Genomic DNA, 17,217 nt, shown 5'->3' on the forward strand with positions numbered 1-17,217 from the left:
GACATCGGACAGCCCACGGACAGCCCACGGACATCGGACAGCCCACGGACAGCCCACGGACATCGGACAGCCCCGGACATCGGACAGCCACGGACAGCCCCGGACAGCCACGGACAGCCCCCGGACAGCCCCCGGACTGCCCCCGCTCCTCCCCTCCCGCGGCGGCCCCGCGCCGAGCCGGGCCATGGAGCAGCACCTGCGGCGCCTGCGGCAGGAGCTGGTAAGGGCCGGGGGTCGGGGCACCCGCGGGGCGGCTTCGCACAGGGCCCCGTTATGGGTCGGGGTCCCGCCGCTGCCATCCCCGTGAGCAGGGGCAGGTCCCGGTTGTGGGTCAGGGTCCCGGCGCTCCCGGTGCTATGAACAAGGGCAGGTCCCGGTTGTGGGTCGGGGTCCCGCCGCTGCCATCCCCGTGAGCGGGGGCAGGTCCCGGTTGTGGGTCGGGGTCCGTCCGTCTATCGGAGAGAAACCGCGGCGGGGGCCTGCGGTGGCTCTAGGAACAAGCTGCCGGCACGGGTCAGAAATCAGGGAAGCAGCCACAGAGATGGATAGGAGCAACTTTCTGGGAATCAAAAGGCTCTAAAGAGAGCGCGCCGGCACCTCCGGTAGCCTGTGAAAATACTTGTTTAGTAGGAAAGGCTTTGTCGGAAAGGAGCGGTGTTTTCGCCCTCCTGCCGCTCCTGCTCGGGGGTGACCCCAGTCCCGGGGCTTGCTGGGGCTTGTCCAGCAGCCCGGAGGTTTTGCTGCTGCTCTGGGGCTGCCTGCGGTGCTGGGCAGCAGGAGCTGATACTCCCCAAAACAGGGTTCCAGCGGGTCTGGCTCGGAGTCTGCCTTATCCTGATAAATAGATAATGAGAACAAAAGGGGAAGACAAGGCAGAGCGGGAGCGGGTGGGTGAAGTTTCTGAATGGCAGAAGCTCCCGGCACGGACCGGAGCGAGGTGATTTCAGCCGGGTTCGTGCTCCCAGCGCAGCGCCCGCACTGCAGGAAGCGCTCAGTGTGTAACCCTGTCCCTGAGGAGCCGGCAGAGCTCCAGCTGTGCCCAGGGCAGAGCCGGGGCTGCAGAGCCCCGTGCTGCTCCAGATCCCCGTGTCTTGTGAAACACGGGCTGGGGCAGTGCCTTGTGCTCCCGATTAATGTGGCAGCAGTGACATTTAACCTGCTGCCGTTCCCCGTGTTTCCCCAGCAAACACAGGAGGTGAAAGACAAACTAAAACAAAGGAAAATGGGAGTCACTGGTGTGCTGTGCCCTGAGTGTGATGAACGAAATGCAAACTGCCAACCGGGGCATGTACAGAATAATCTGACAGCCCTTGAAAATCTGAGCTGGGAGGTGAGATGGGAGAAGGAATAGCTTCCAGAAGAACATCCTAAGAATAAGGTTCCGAAATCTGTGTTTTGTCTTCTAACCAAATCGCTTTTGTTAGCTGAGCAACACTTTTGTAGAGGAGTCTAAACATTGCACCGCTCAGTCTAAAACATGCCTGTCTTGTAGTGCAGAACACAACTTCTGAAGAGTCAATATATTCAACAGAAAGGGACATCCCTCACACTTAATATGAAAGCCAGAAAAAAAATACTTTAAATGAGAAAATTCTGGCTTTGTTCAGTCCTTGCTATAATGCGGGAATTTATTTTTTTAATTGTAAAAATGCAACAGTTTTTATTATATTAATAAACCCTGACGTAGCCTGGCATAAATCTGTGTGTGCTTGGCTTGCAACACTGGGAAGGGGCAGTTGTCACCTTCAGCTGGGCGAGTTGAGACTTGCCTGAGAGCAGCCTGGGTCTCCGTGGAGCAGCCTGGGTCTCTGTACATTTGGTGTTCAGCAGTCCCACTGGTTCCCCCTCCCACAGCCCGGGTTTGTTGTTCAGAACTTCCTTCCACACGGGTGATCCCAGCGCGGCGAGAGCGGCTCTCGGGACATCCGCAGGGTGCAGCTGGACAGGGCTGGGCTCTCCTCCTCCTCCTCCTCCTCCTCCTCCTCCTCCCTGCTGAGCCAGCTGCAGGGACAGTGGGAGCTGCAGCGACTGAGACAGCCCTCGGTGCTGTCCTGAGCGATTCCAGCCTGTCAAAATCCCTTCTGTCCCTGCAGCCCGGAATGGAAAGAGAGGAGCGTTTGTGTAAAGGGCAGGAGCAGCCCGGGGCGCAGCTGGGCCCATCTGCACCGCGGGCAGTGGGAGCGGGGCTGGGCAGCTGCTGCTCTGCCTCTGCCTCGCTGCCGGGCAGCTCCTGCCAGCCTCGGCTGCTGCACAGCCACAGGACGTGGGCAGGAACGTGGGGATGGCTTTGGCCGCCTTGGAGCCAGCGGGGCACAGGGGAGCCCAGCCCCAGGCATCCCCGTGCTTGTAGGGACACCCCAGGCTGTGCTGTGGCCAAGGAGCGGCCCTGGTGTGCAGGGACGTTCTGCAGAGCTCCCTCTGTGAGGAGCCAGGCTTTCTAGGGCTGCTCAGTGTCACACGCTGGGGTTAGAGACTGTCCCATTAGCACAAGTTCAGTTTGGCTCAGTGCAGGCAGCCTCTGGTTTGGTAAACCGGACTTTTGGCCAGTTTTGAGGAGGGGATTTTCTCAAAAAATAGTGGATGTTGGCACAGCTCCCAGTTCCTAAGGAAAGGTTATCTTCCATGCAACTCAATCCCCCAGCAGTGTGAGACAGGAGGATTCCAGCTCTGCTTTTCCTTTCGCTTGCTTTGTTTATTAAAACCACATTGAATGGCTGGGGCTGCTGTGGGCCCCCGTGTGTCACCTGTGTCACCTGTGCTGCTGTGCCAGGCCAGGCAGCGAGCAGCGAGAGGAGCACTGCCCTGCTCGTCCCATTTCCTCTGGGGAAGCTGTGCCAGGGCTCCCGAGGATCAATCTGACCCCTTTCAGGCAGTGAGGAGAGCTCTCCCGTTGCAGCCGCCTGTTTTCCTTTGTAAGCTGATCGTTTCTGGCATGTGTGGTGTCCCTTTGAGTGGGATTCATTCAGAAGCTTCCACAGCAGTGGCTGGGGAGCCTCAGCTGACACAGCCATTCATCCCCGGGGAGCAGGGCACCCTCGGCCCGGGCAGCCTTTCCCCAGGGCTGTGCCAGCTCTCTGCACCTCAGCCCGCTCCAGGAAACGCTTGGGACCTTTTATTCTGGAAGGCCCTGGAGATTTATGGATGCACTGTGGCTGGTGGGAGTGTGCAGCGCTGGTTTCCAGGCCTGGTGATGGAATGGGCTGCGCTCCTGCACTCATCTGTCCTTCCCTGGCACTTGTGAAATGTGCCCCAGAGCTTGGGAGGGTGCCACTCCTGCCATTAATCCCCATCCCCAAAGCCTTTGCCTGCATTTGGGGTCTGCAAACGTTGTCCTGAGGCACAGCAGAGCTGTGCTGCTCCCGAGTCACAGAGTTATCCCAGCTGAAGGCTCAGATTTAACAGGAGCTGTCTGGCTGGGGAATTGGCAGGGAGGAGTTTATTTCTGTGCTGCACATGGCAGTGCCTGCCTGCACTCTCAGACACCAGTTTGCACTGATCTGCAGCAGCACCACCCATGGTCTGTGGGATGGAGCAGGGGCTCAGGCAGAATAAATCATTGTTTTCTGTCTGGGGCTGCTGAGTCCATGGGGCAGGTTCGTCTGGCATGTGGGGTTGTGTGCCTGTAGCAGGCCAGGGGCACTGCCACGCTAGCTGTGCTGCTGACCTTACCTGGCTGTGCCTGTAACTTTGTTTGGCATGTTTTGGTCTTGCAGATGAATCCAGGATATGTCTGGGCTTTCTGTTGCTTTCTTCTGGGAGGAAAAGTATTTCAGTCACCACTCTGACTGGAACTTTTAATGTTCTTCCTGCACATTTGTCATAAACGCATCGAACGACTGAGTTTGATAGAGCAGACAATGTTTCTTGCTATGAATATCCTGCAGGAACAGAACATTCGGTCCGAGTGCAAATACAGCCAATTATTTTTCCTCTGTCTGACACCGGTGCTATTGCGGTGTCTGTGGCACGCCCCGAGGGATGCGCTGTGTTTTCGTTCCTGCTCTCTCTGCAGGGCAGCTCGGGTGCTGTGCAGCCTGCCAGGCACGAGTGGCAGCCCTGAGCGTCCCGTGCCGCTGCTGCAGCCCCTGCAGTGGGAACAGGCAGCTCCCAGTGGTGCAGGTCCCTTCTTGGGTGACCTCGCCCCTGGTGCTGGAGGCAGAGCAGAGGGTGGGAGGTGTCACAGATCCCGTTCCTTGGTGTTCTGAGGGAAAGGTGCAAAGGAGTGACTTGGCAGCAGATGTCCTGTCGTGTTTAACTGGGGAGAGAAGGCGGCCACAGGCTTTGTCCTCTGGGTTATTTCCAGAGCAGTCACCTGAAGATGAGGGTGGATTTTTTCAGACTCCCAGTTTCACATAATCAGGAATGTTAAAGAACAGATTCCCAGGACAGCGGGTCTGGGCTGAGAACTGACACATCTAACCATCATCTTTGGTGGCCACTCTGTCCATCAAGGCCTGTGGTCTCTCTACTCCTTGGGTTGTGAGGGAAATCTGAAGACTGGAGTTAGTATTGGCCCATTTTTCTCCTGTTGAGGAGAATTGATTTTTCTGATTTGCCTTTAAACACAGGGAGTGTGACTGGGAAGCACAAACAATATCCTTGCAGTGGGAAGGAAGGTGGGTAATGGAGTGGTGTGAACCACATCTGTCAAGGTTAACATCTGCTTAGGGTCTGTTGAAACTGTTGTGAGGGGGAGTCTCTGGTTCAGCTTCAGCATCCTTCCTCTTTCAGATGAACTGTGAGCTCACAGTCAGCATCCTCACGCACACCTACCCTGGGAAGTCAAGGTAAAAGAGAGACTTGGAGTTATTGTGATAGAGTGCAAGGACTGAAAGACAACTGCAGGCCCTTGGCATGCGCCAGGGGAAGGAAAAGGAAGGTGGAGTGAGGGGCTGGAGAGAGCTCTGTGTGAGATCTGTGTGCAGCAAGGCCATGCCCAGCCACAACTGCAGGCTTGCAGGTGATTAATCCAGTTAGTGACCCAAAGGGAAACACAGAAACAATATGATCAGCTCAGCAGTTCTAAAATAATTTCAGTCTCTCTTATGTCATCTGCTTTAAATACCAATTGTTTGGTGCTGGCTCTGTTGCCCATCAGAACTTATTATTAAGAACTATTTGCCATTTGTTCTTTCCTGTCCTCTTAGCAATAACTTCCTCTGTGTGCATTTCTTTTCCCTAAGAGCTGGACATCTGTCTTCCTCCTGGCTGTGACCAACACACTCAGGGCTCTTCTTCCAGCCCTGTGCTGGAGCTGGGGTGCCTGGGCTTTTCCTCTGCATCAGCAGCCCAGAGCTGGGGCCGGGCTGGGAATGCAGAGAGCTGGGCTGCAGGAGATGGGCTGGGACTGATCCTGAGAGCTCAGAGAAGGGAGGTGTGACAGGAGAATATCAGTTCCCAAAGGGGCTGGGAAAAGTTACTGATTTACCTGGGAAGGGGAAGGAAAATCTCCTTTGTTTGTGGATCTCAGATGTTGAGGCTGAGGTTGATGAAATGCCAGTGGCTGCTGCAGGAGGTTCCTTGGGCCAGGCTGTGTTAATCAGTGGTGAAAGATCAGTGATTTACCAGCTGTGGAAAGCAGTTGTGGTTATTGTTTGGGGGTGAGGAGATCATGGGCAGGGTGGCTTCCAGAGCAGTTGTGCTTTGCTGCTCAGGATGGGGCACTTCCAGTGCAAAAACCACTCTGGATATGATATGAGCTCTGGCAGCTTTGGTTTGCTTCCCCCCATGTTGAATATTCCCTGACGACCATTTCAAGGTGGAATTTTGAATTTTGCACTTCAGTTTTCAGTGCTTGGGGTGTCTGTAGTGTGAATGAGCTTTGCTTTGGAGGAGCACTGAGGCAGAGCTGCCTGGCTCCCACCTGCACAGGAGGGCTGAGCCAGGTAACACCCAGAGCTGCAGGAAGGAGCCTCTCCCATCACACACCAGGCACCGAAGGGGAGCACAGCCCTGTGAGTACTTGTCTTGCTTTAAAAGGCATGAGTTGGCTTGTGCAGAATTAGACACCAAATTTTTCATGCCAATTTTTAGGGATTGCAAAAGATTCAGGAATACTGAGATTTAATTTGAGGCATCTGATTTTTAACTGGTTTATAGAGATGGATTTGGATATCTACAAGTTGTCATGGTTCTAAGAAGGCTTTTTTTGGAAGCAGAGAAGCCAAACCACCACTTCTGTTGAGGGGCTGAGTGTCTCAGGTGAGACAGCCTGGGACACAAATCTGAGTTCCCCCTGCATGAAGTGTGTGACCCAGAGCCAGTGGGGCTACCAGGGCTGTCCCTTCAGCCTGCAGTTTCCATCACCTCCAGCTGTGCATCCATCTGATTCCCAGCCCAATCTGCTGATTTTTTGCAGAATCCCTTTTTCTTCTCACAGACCAGGCAGTTCAGTCCTGACCCTCTGCCGGGGTGAGCTCTCTTCTCTGGGACATTGTTCTTTTTCTGGAGAGTCTCAGGGAAGCCAGTCTGAACTTGGGAGAGCTGAGATCTTGCCAAGGAGGAGAGGCTGGCAGTTAGACACTGGGGAAGGTTTATTTTCCCTCCAGAATTTTCTTTCCAAGGTGAGTGCTCTTAATTGCAGGTGGATGGAATCCAAGCCCCGCAGGCTGCTTGGTCACCAGGCAGTGACTTCACTTTGGGCTGGGCTTCCCTCTCTCTCCAGTTCTGTAAAAGACCGAGCAGATACCAAGAAGAGCAACAGATAAAGCAGAGGGGGTTGGTTTGCTTCATTTTTTAGCTTGCACAACCCAAAATCCCAGCAGTGTTTGCCAGCAGGGTTGGAAGTCTCAAGAGTTGAGAGCTCAGTCGCTGCTGGTGGGGTTCCCATTGCTGGAGGGGCTGCAGGGTGGGGTTCCCGTGCCAGGGCAGGGAACCAAGGGAGCCAAAGCCTCCTCTCCTCCTGCTGCCAGGGCTCAGCCCAGGACCCCCAGGACTCCGTCCCACACAGGAGACCATCCCCTCCTCCTCTGCAGCAGTTCAGCTGCCCCGGCTGGTGCTGGCCCAGCCTTGGCAGCCCCGGTGCTGTGTTCAGGAGGAGACAAAGCACCCGGGGCTGCTGCCCTTGGCCCCGGGCTGTTCCCTGGGCCGGCTGGCCCTGCCTGTGAGCAGGGAGCCCAGCGCTGCTCAGCGCTGCCCAGGAAGGGTTAATGCTCCCCGGGCTGGCCCGGCACAGCTCCCTGGGGCCGGGGGCATTGCAGGGCAGATGCCAGGGGGGTGGCAGAGCCGGGGCCAGGGCAGGACCCTGCGCTCCCCAGGGCGCGATTACTGCGCCGGGGGATTTGGTGGGAATGGCCAATGAGGGGCCAGGCTGGCTCCAAATCCAGCTTCTTCCAAAGCCCCAGATAAACCAGACTGCCATTAATAAGGCAAGGAAGGTTAGGAGGAGCAGCATCTCAGCAGATCTGGAGAGGTAAGGTGCAGTTCTGCCTGAGGCTGGCCCCAGCTCGGAGTGGGAACAGGAGCGCGGTGAGGCTCCTGCAGCTGGGACATTATTTGCACGTCTGCAGCAGGGGTTTATTTGCTGATGTTAAGAAATGCCATAGCTGGAGGCTCTGGGTAGTGGAATCAGGAAGCTGAGCACAGATTTTCTGTGTCTTTGTAGCTGTGTGCTCATTCTGGGTGATAAACAAGTTCCTTGAGAGAAAAGCTCTGAAAAATGGCTGTAACCTGCTGGTGAGTTTAGTTCTAGGTTCTGGGGTTTGAAATGGGGATTTGTGGTCAGAAACTGTCGAGCAGTTTCCCCTTAGAGAGCTGGGCTGTCACAGTTCTCTGATGGCTGCTCTTCCTCGCTGCTCAGCTCCACGTACAGAGATGGAAATAGAGCGAGTAATTCAACTAGCTTACTTAAAATGAAGGACATGTAGAAAATAAAGCTTGGTAATGTAAAGCTGAACATAGGAATAACAGAAAAAGCTGGCCTTTTTCACCCTGATCTTGAGATCTGTTGCTGTACAAAAAAATGGTGATGAGCTTTTTAAAGTGCTGGTGACAGCGTAGGCTGGAGCCTCCCTGCACGGGTAATCTCTGCAAACCACCTCAGCCAGAGTGGCACGGCCTCACTCCAGCCCCTCTGTCCCTCCCCTCTCCTGCCCCTTCCCACTCCCCTCCTGCTAAAAATGACTCAGTGGCAGCTGTTGGGAAGTGGAGCCCGTTTGTTTCCTGGTGCTGCTTGGGGAATGTGATCCAGACCCTGCATGAGAGAGAGAAAGCAGCAGAGCGAAAGAGGAGGGGGAGTTGGGAAGCTCTGGAGAATAACTTGCTTATTTTAAGCCTGGTGTAGAAAGTTCAATCTTTGTAGTGAGGTTCAGGGATGAAGCAGAACTGCTACTAAAGGTCCTAGCCTGGGAATCAAAGAATTCCTGATTGAATGTAAGTAATCCTGGAGTTTGTTGGTCGTTCTGTGCAAAATTTCCAGCGCATTGAAATGTCTTTGATTGTCCTCTAGCAGGAGGTGCCTGTGCTGAGGGCATTGAGAGCTGGAGAGAGGTTATGGAGTAATAATTTAATTCTTCCTGGGGTTTATTTTTAATCTACTTGAGCACTTCAGGTAAGGAAGCAAGGCTGTGCTCTGGCTCCTGATTTCAGCTGGTGACAGGGCACAGAAGACTCAAAAGCACAAGAATATTCTAAAACTGGTGGCAGCCAAAACCATTCATAGTTCTACACCTTGGGCTTCTGCCAAGCGATTAATGGAAACCCAAACTCTTTATTTTTGTTGTCAGGTCAAACAATCCACTTCTGTCAGCTCCTCTTAATCCTAGAGGGACACTCCTAGAAAAATCTGAGGAGAATCAGAGTGCTGTTGGCTGAAGTGGGTGCAGTGCAGGTGGGATGGGTGGCAGAGGTGGTCAGGAGGGAGGGCATGGCCCAGACAGCGGCTCAGCCCTGCTCTGCTGCCCCGTGCTGCCCTGGGGACACTGCTGGGGACCCTGACCCCTGGTACCCTGACCCACAGGGACCCTGACCCACAGGGACCCTGACCCACAGGGACCCTGACCCACAGGGACACTGCTGGGGACCCTGACCCATGGGGATCCTACTGGGGACCCTGCTGGGGACCCTGACCCATGGGGACCCTACTGGGGACCCTGCTGGGGACCCTGACCCACAGGGACACTGCCGGGGACCCTGACCCCCGGGTACCCTGACCCACAGGGACCCTGACCCACAGGGACACTGCCAGGGACCCTGACCCCCGGGTACTCTGACCCATGGTGACCCTGACCCATGGGGACCCTGCTGGGTCCCTGACCCCCGGGGACCCTGACCCACAGGGACACTGCTGGGGACCCTGACCCATGGGGACCCTGACCCAGAGGGACACTGCTGGGGACCCCAACCCATGGGGACCCTACTGGGGACACTGACCCACAGGGCCCCTGACCCCGGGGCCCCTGACGCGCTGTGTTCTTCCCTTGGCAGCTGTCCATGAAGGAGGTGGGTGACGGGCTGCACGAGCAGATGAACTGCATGATGGGCGCCCTGCAGGAGCTGAAGCTGCTGCAGGTGCAGACGGCCCTGGAGCACCTGGAGCTCTCGGGGCGCCGCAGCCCCGCGGGGCAGGAGCCACGGCCGGCGGACGCCCGGGGACGCTGCCCCCCACGCCCGGCGTGTCCCGTGCCGCAGCCAGCCGGCCCGCGCCAGCCTGCTGCGGCCCCAGAGAGCCAGCGGCCTGCAGACGGCCCCTGCTGCTCACAGAGCCTCTGCAGGGAGGCCGTGTGCCCCCCTCAAGGACCTTGCTGGGTGCCCCGGGCGCCGGAGCCCGGCCAGGGCACGGCCGGGGCACGGCCGCCGTGCCGGGAGTGCCCGGGCTGCGACGATGGCCACGACTGGACCTCGTCCCTGATGTCGCAGAGCAGGAACCGGCAGCCGCTGGTGCTGGGCGACAACATCTTCGCAGACCTGGTGGGCAACTGGCTGGACCTGCCCGAGCTGGACAAGAAGGGGGAGAAGGGCGAGGGGTCCCTGTCCGCGAGCAGGTCCCAGGAGCTCTGCAGGAAGTTCTCCCTCACAGCCAACATCTTCAAGAAGTTCCTGAGGAGCGTCCGGCCGGACCGCGACAGGCTGCTCAAGGAGAAGCCTTGCTGGCTCCCTCCTGAGGACAAACGGCCCCAGATCTCCAAGAGGTCCAAAAAGATCAACAAACTCAAGGGGACGTTTTACCTGCCCCTTCACGGGAACCTGCAGAGCCATCACAGCAAAGCAGAGAGGTGCCCAAGGGCAGAGAGCCATGGTGAGCACCCCAAAATGGGCACCAGGAAAGTGCCCGACCCCAGAGACTACAGCCAGGGCTTTGACATCAACACGGCTGTGTGGGTGTGAGCCTGCCCTGCCCAGCATCTCCACACCCACCCAGGGCCACCCACCTGCTCAGGGGACTCTGAGCTCTCCACAGGGACAGGAGAGGATCCTGCAGAACGTGCTGCACACGGAATTTTCTGGACAACTACAGCTTCAGGGACTGCCTGAGCAGCAGCTGGTGCAGCCCCACGTGGGGAGACCTTTGGGGACCAATATTGGCAAAAATAATGCAAATCTTTAGCAGCTTTATGGTGAGTGGTGCCACAGGTGAGCAGCTCCTGGTGCCAGGCCCATTCCATCATCTCCAGCTCAATGGTGCAGCACAAAATCCACGGTGTGCATGTGTGTGTATGAGTGTGCAAATATATATATATATATAATTTTGTTAAAAAAATCTATTCCTGCTTGTGTGCACTTGAAACTGGGTTACAAACCAGGCATCCCAAGCCTTGTACCTGAAGCACTTGTTATTTAAATGGAAAGAAATAAGTTTGAATTTATAAGACTTGAACAATTGCTGAGTGGGGGGCAAACCCCCAGCTTTGGGGGGTTTCCCCTTAAACTGTGTCCCTGGTGCCCTGCCAGCATCTCTGCCTCCCCTGCCAGCCAAAGCAGGGGCACAAGGCTCCTTACAGGGGGTTTGTGACCGGGGGTCTCGGTGGCTTTGCCCCTTCCCCTCCCCTCGTCCCTGTGGGTTGTTCCAGGTACAGCACTGCTGAAGTTCCTTGTTGGATTTTCACCCGGATGCAAAGTTCAGTGCCCCATCTCCTGTTGTGTTCCCTGTTGCTGTTGTACAAACCCTGCTTTGACAGAACCAAGTTCTTCAGTGTCCGACTCTCCAAGAGTTTCCAATAAAGTGGGATTGTCTCACTCTGCTCTGGGACACCCTGGCTCTGTTCTCTCACTCTGGGGGTTCCCTGGCTGCTCCCACCCGGGGCTGGGCAGGCTGGGGAGCACCAGAAGAGTTTCCATTGCAGGAGAGGTTGTGAATCAGGGCAGAGCTCCCTGCCAGGGGCCAGCACTGCTGCAGAGTGAGTCCCTGCTCACCCTGCGCCTCCCCATCCCTCCTGCCCCCCAGCAGAGACACGGGCAGGGTTTGGGGTTTGGGGTCTGGGGTCTGGGGTTTGGGGTTTGGGGTTTGGGGGGAAGCTGCTGCCCAGGGAAGAGCCCCAGAGCTGGCTGGAGAAGGGGCCAGGCCGGGGATGTGGCGCAGGGAGCACAGGGGCTGCTGCTGGCCCTGCAGCCCCGTTCCCCCAGCAGGTGCTCGGGCTGTGCAGCAGCTCCCAAACCTGTTCCTCTCACTCCGCTGAGGAGAGGCTTGTGTGAGAGCAGGGCCATTCTTCATTTTAATAAACACCCAGCTCTGCTCCCGCTGAGCTTCCCCAGGCTGAGAGGCCGGTGCAGCAGAGGCGTGCGGGCAGAATTCTTTTTCTGCTTTGCAAATTAAATATAGGCACAAGGCAGGCCCTGCTTGTGCCCATACAAGGAGAGGAGCAGGGCAGCACCCGAGCTCAGCACTTGTGCAGGAACCTGAGCAAGCCTTGTCCTTCCTCTCGTGGGCTCCAGGGCTGCTGCTTCCCCCTGCCCCGCTCCTCTGAATGCTGAGAGGCTGCTTGGGAAGCGTTTTGTTTCCCTGCTCTTTTATCAGTAGTTCATCCTGTTTGTTACCTCCCCTCTGCTTTCCAAAGGGTCACCAAAGAGAGGAGTTTTCCAGAGAGAGGAGCAGCTTTGCATTAAAATAGGATTTTCCAGGATGTTTGCAATGACAAATCCAGTGTGGGCTAGGCTTCAAACGCTTGGAAATAGCGAGAAAATGCAGCTGCATCCCAAAGTTCTTAAGAGAAAAAATATTTAATAAATATTCTTTATAGACATTCAAATAATGAAGAATATCACCCAAGCCAGACATCCTCCCTAATTTAGTTTCCAGAGCAGGATCTGCTCATAGATCAGAGTTGGATTTGTGAATTACCATTTCACTTCTCCGGGGACTTTTCCTGAAATTATAATGGCTTTTGCTCCTCTTTTTTTTCTTCATGAAACTGCCACGAAATTGTTCTCCATTATTAAGGATGAAACCCAGCTAATTAGCACAATGGCAGTGTCTGAGGAGGCCGTGGCTGTGTTCTGCATGGCTGATAGGAGTGGCTAATCCCAAGCACGGGACAATAATGGGAGGAGGAGGCTCCCCATGGACCTGCCTTGGGATTTATGGAAATCTCTGGTCAGCCTGAGCCAAGGGCTGGGTGAGCAGCACACCCAGGGCTCCAGGCACCCAGCGCTGCAGCTGCACAGCCTGGGATGGGTGAGTGCTGCTCTGGCCCATATGGCCCCATGGCAAGAGAGGATTTGGCTCTTAGCGTTAATGGAGCGCTTTTGCAGGAGCTGCTGTGCTCCCTGGGCTTTCCCTTCCCGGAGCCCTCACCCTGCTCTCCAGCCAGATGGCCTCCAGAAGGCTCCCAAATGTGCCTGTAATTAAAGAGCCTTGATTTTCAAAGCCATTTCACAGCTTATTCTCCCGACAATGAGATGGGGCTTCTTGGGCTGCTGCGGGGCAGGAGGAGAGGGAAACACGGCTGGCTGCCCTCAGGAGCATTTTGTGTTTGCTGTTTGCTGTTTGTGCAGCGGCAGGACAGGGGCAGGGGCTTTAAACTGGAGGAGAGCAGCGTTGGACGGGATATCGGGAAGAAATTCCTCCCTGTGAGGGAGCGAGGCCCTGGCACAGGTGCCCAGAGCCGCCGTGCATCCCTGGCAGTGCCCAAGGCCAGGCTGGGCAGGGCTCGGGGCAGTGGGAGGTGCCCCTGCCCAGGGCAGGGGACTGGAATTAGGCCATGTTCAAGGTGCTTTCCCGTCCATGCCATTCTGCAGCTCTCCCCGGGTACCTGCTCAGATCTTCCCCCTCCTCCGGGCTCTTTCTGCTCCAGACAATTGCGGGGCTCACGCCCAGGGCAGCCAGCCAGGCGTTTCTGCTGCAGCTGCCTGATCTGCATGTGCTCATGCTAATGGTGTGGAAACCATTCAGGGCCGGCTTTGTGCTGGGTTTCCTGTGCCCTGAATGGAGCTCGGGAAAAGGAGAGGCTGGGTCCCTGCATTTGACATCATTCAAGAGGGGAACTTTCTGTGTGCTGCTCACCTGGTTTGCAAAGGTGTGGCTGATGTGATGCTGTTGGCAGCATGGTTGGAGCTTTGCACGGAATTTACGCCTTAAAGAGGCAAATAACAGAGAAATTCTTATTTATTCCTAAGAGAAGTGGGAGAAACGTTCTATTTGCAGCTACAGAGTATTGGGAAATTCTCTGGAGATAAGCTGCATTGCCAGGAAAGTCGAGCAAAAGTCCTCCTTCAGCAGGGGTTTTATGGCAGCCGTAAATCACTCAGAGATGGAGGGGATAAGGCACCTCAAACAGCCAAACCTGCTCCTTCCTCCTGCACCCCGCAGGAGCCGCCCCAGCCGGGCTCCATCAGGCCTCTGTGTGCTGAAATCTGCCCAGAACAGCCCTGCAGCCCCTCCAGGGGACATCCCCGCTGTCCCCACCCCAGGGATTGTCCCCAGCAGGGTTCAGGTCCTTTGCCATGATGAGATTTCACGGGACAATTCCATGTGACACATCTGGGCAGCCCTGGGGATCCCAGAGGAGCTGAAGGCTCAGCAGGACACAGAGCCCCTCATCTCTGAGTGCATCACAGCTGGAGAAAACAACCACCGGGTGAAGGACTTGCAGCCTTTCCTGTGGGACACAGCAAAGTCCCCAGCACCACACTATAAATTAATTATTTAGATTCCAGCCTGCAATGAGAGCTGTCTGGCCAGATGCCTCCAGCCTCCCCAGAGCCCCCAGGAGCTCTGAGCTCTCCACGTGCATCTCAGTGGGCTGAGGCTCCTCCTGCCCTGCAAGAAGCAGGAGTAGAACCAGAACAACTCTCAGCACTCGGGGTCCTCAGCCATTCCCTTTCCTCTGGAACTGGGGCAGCCCCTGAAGCCTCTGAGCTGTAGGAAAGGTGCTGTTTGTCCACGGGGACGTGGAGTGGGCAATGGGAGCTGCCTGGACCCGCGGGTGTGGTTCAGACAGTTCCCATTTCCATTTGTGGGGCCCCCATGCCTCAGGAGGGCCCTGTTCTCCTCTGCCAGCTCTGCATTAACGGGGATCCAAAGGCAGTTCTGTGTTTGTAGCCTTCGGGTCTGGGGCATTGCCAGCCTCCCCCACATAACCCAGGGACGGGGACGGCCCCGGGCTGGGAGAAGCTCTGAAGGAAGCAGGGGAGGCGTTTTCCTGGCAGGAGCCAGGGAAGAGCCAAGAGGGAAAGAGTTAAAAGCTGTCTCCAGGCAGGAGAACAAAACCACCATTGCACTCATCTCGCTGCTGTGCTCATCTAATTACGTTATTTAACAGGATACCCTCTCATTGATTTTAATTACTCACATAATTTGGGAAGTAATTCACAGCACATCCCTGCAGGGTGCACAAGCCTGAGCTGGGAACAATGCACTGGAGTCTTTGCCAGAGGAGGGAGGGAGGGAGGGGAAATGAGCCCAGGCCCCCAGGCCAGGGGGATCTGGGGACCTGTCCCCTGGGAAAGGCTCCTCGGGGAGCTGGGGTCACCTGTGGTACGATATTGTCACCCATGGTACAGTAGTGTCACCTGAGATACGATATTGTCACCCATGATATGATATTGTCACCCATGGTACAGTAGTGTCATCTGAGATACGATATTGTCACCCATGAGATGATATTGTCACCCATGGTACAGTAGTGTCATCTGAGATACGATATTGTCACCCATGATATTGTCACCCATGGTACAGTAGTGTCACCTGAGATACGATATTGTCACCCATGAGATGATATTGTCACCCATGGTACAGTAGTGTCATCTGAGATACGATATTGTCACCCATGATATTGTCACCCATGGTACAGTAGTGTCACCTGAGATACGATATTGTCACCCATGAGATGATATTGTCACCCATGGTACAGTAGTGTCACCTGAGATACGATATTGTCACCCATGAGATGATATTGTCACCCACGATACAATATTGTCACCTGCAGTACAATATTGTGATCCACAGTACGATATTGTCACCTGTGATATGATACAATATTGTCACCCACAGTACAATATTGTCACCCACAGTACAATATTGTCACCCACGATACGATATTGTCACCTGCAGTACAATATTGTCACTCACAGTATGATATTGTCACCCACAGTACAATATTGTCACCTGGAACATGATGTAATATTGTCACCTGTGGTACAATATTGTTACCCACAATATGATATTGTCACCCACAATACAATATTGTCACCCACAGTGCAATCTTGTCACCTGGAACATGATGCAATATTGTTACCCACAGTACAATATTGTCACCCACAGTACAATATTGTCACCCACAGTACAATCTTGTCACCTGGAACATGCTGCAATATTGTCACCCACAGTACAATATTGTCACCCACAGTACAATATTGTCACCCACAGTGCAATCTTGTCACCTGGAACACGATGCAATATTGTTACCCACAATATGATATTGTCACCCACAGTACAATATTGTCACCCACAGTACGATATTGTCACCCACAGTACAATCTTGTCACCTGGAACATGCTGCAATATTGTCACCCACGGTCCAGGATTCCCTCCCCAAGACCCCGGAGCTGCTCCTGATCCCCAGCACCGTTAATCGAACGCTCCCTGGCACTGGTGCCTCTAAAATGCTTTCAGCCACAGTCCTGCCATGTCCATGGGTTTTTAAACACAGTTGCACACGGTTCAGCAAAATTGCACCCCCAGCATGCACTTGTTTGGTTTCTTCACTGTCTTTTGTAAGTCCCCCTGCTTAATTAGGATGCAAACAACCCCAGAGGAATGTTTAATTAATATTATAAAGCAACAATGGGATGATTAAGCAAGTCTGGGCAGCTGCTATTTATACACAGGACATGTGGCACTTGTTGGGGGCGAGCGTGTCGAGGAAGAATCCTTCCACGGATCTCCCGGTGCAGTTTTATTGCTTGTTTTAATTGTCTGGTTCGGGCCTTTTCTCCTCTTTGTGCTCGCTGAGGCAGAGCAGAGGGGCCGAGTTTAACTCGGTCTCTTGTTCTGCTTAATTGCAGTGAAGGCTTTGAGCAGCCCTGCCCAGCCTCGAGGGCTCCCCAAAGATGCCCCAGACCCGGGCCAGGAGCAGCGTCTGGGGCCCTGGAGCACAGGAACACCCCGAGGACGGGGACAGGCTGGGGGAGCCTTGCCAGGAGCAGCAGCAGCACCCCTGGGCTCCCCAGCCAGGGCAGGGCTGGGATGGGGGCCAGAGATCGCCTCCCACTCCTCAGAACCCATGGTGGGCTTGGAGGGACCCCCAGAGCCCTGTTCCACCCCTGCCCTGGGCTGGGATGAGCTCCTCAAACAGCTCCGTGTGCTCTCACCCCCAGTGCTGGGTGCTGGGTGCTGGGTTTGGGCATTTCCCGTTTGGAAATGATTTCTCTGCAGCCTCTCCGGAGGCTGTGCACAACCTGAAGTAATTGAATTTGCCTTGGGTTGAACTCTTTTGGCACTTTCTAAAAATAAACACTCGATTTCTTCTCCTTCCCGTGGAGCTGCCTCTGCTGGGAGCAGAACCAAACAAAGTGGTAAAAAATTAAAGGAAGAGGGCAATCCAGCAGAAGGGACACGAGATGGCAACAGCACAGCCCTGAGACTGTCAGGAACCCAAACCCACAGTGGCCAATAACTCCACGTCTGGCAGGGGATGGTCCGGGGCCAGCTCCTCATGCTGGGTGCTGCCCTCCCTGCCCTGCCCTGCCCTGCCCTGGCACTCCAGCCCTGGCCCAGGTGGGGCAGAACCCCAGCCCCGAGGAGCTCCGGGGCAGCAGGAGCCCAGCCCTGAGCCCAGCACCCTC

General features: G+C 55.3%; 1 protein-coding gene across 1 annotated transcript; it reads left to right on the plus strand.

Annotated features, from left to right (window-relative positions):
* Positions 1–112: 112 nt before the first annotated feature.
* On the plus strand, positions 113–11,163 carry INKA2 (inka box actin regulator 2). The gene is made up of 2 exons (XM_066565340.1): positions 113–220; positions 9,424–11,163. Exons 1-2 carry the CDS (start codon positions 185–187, stop codon positions 10,321–10,323), a joined length of 936 nt encoding a protein of 311 aa, XP_066421437.1. The 5' UTR covers positions 113–184; the 3' UTR covers positions 10,324–11,163.
* The last annotated feature ends 6,054 nt before the right edge of the window (positions 11,164–17,217 follow it).

Source organism: Molothrus aeneus, chromosome 24, assembly GCF_037042795.1.
Source record: "Molothrus aeneus isolate 106 chromosome 24, BPBGC_Maene_1.0, whole genome shotgun sequence".
Taxonomy (NCBI): Eukaryota; Metazoa; Chordata; class Aves; order Passeriformes; family Icteridae; genus Molothrus; species Molothrus aeneus.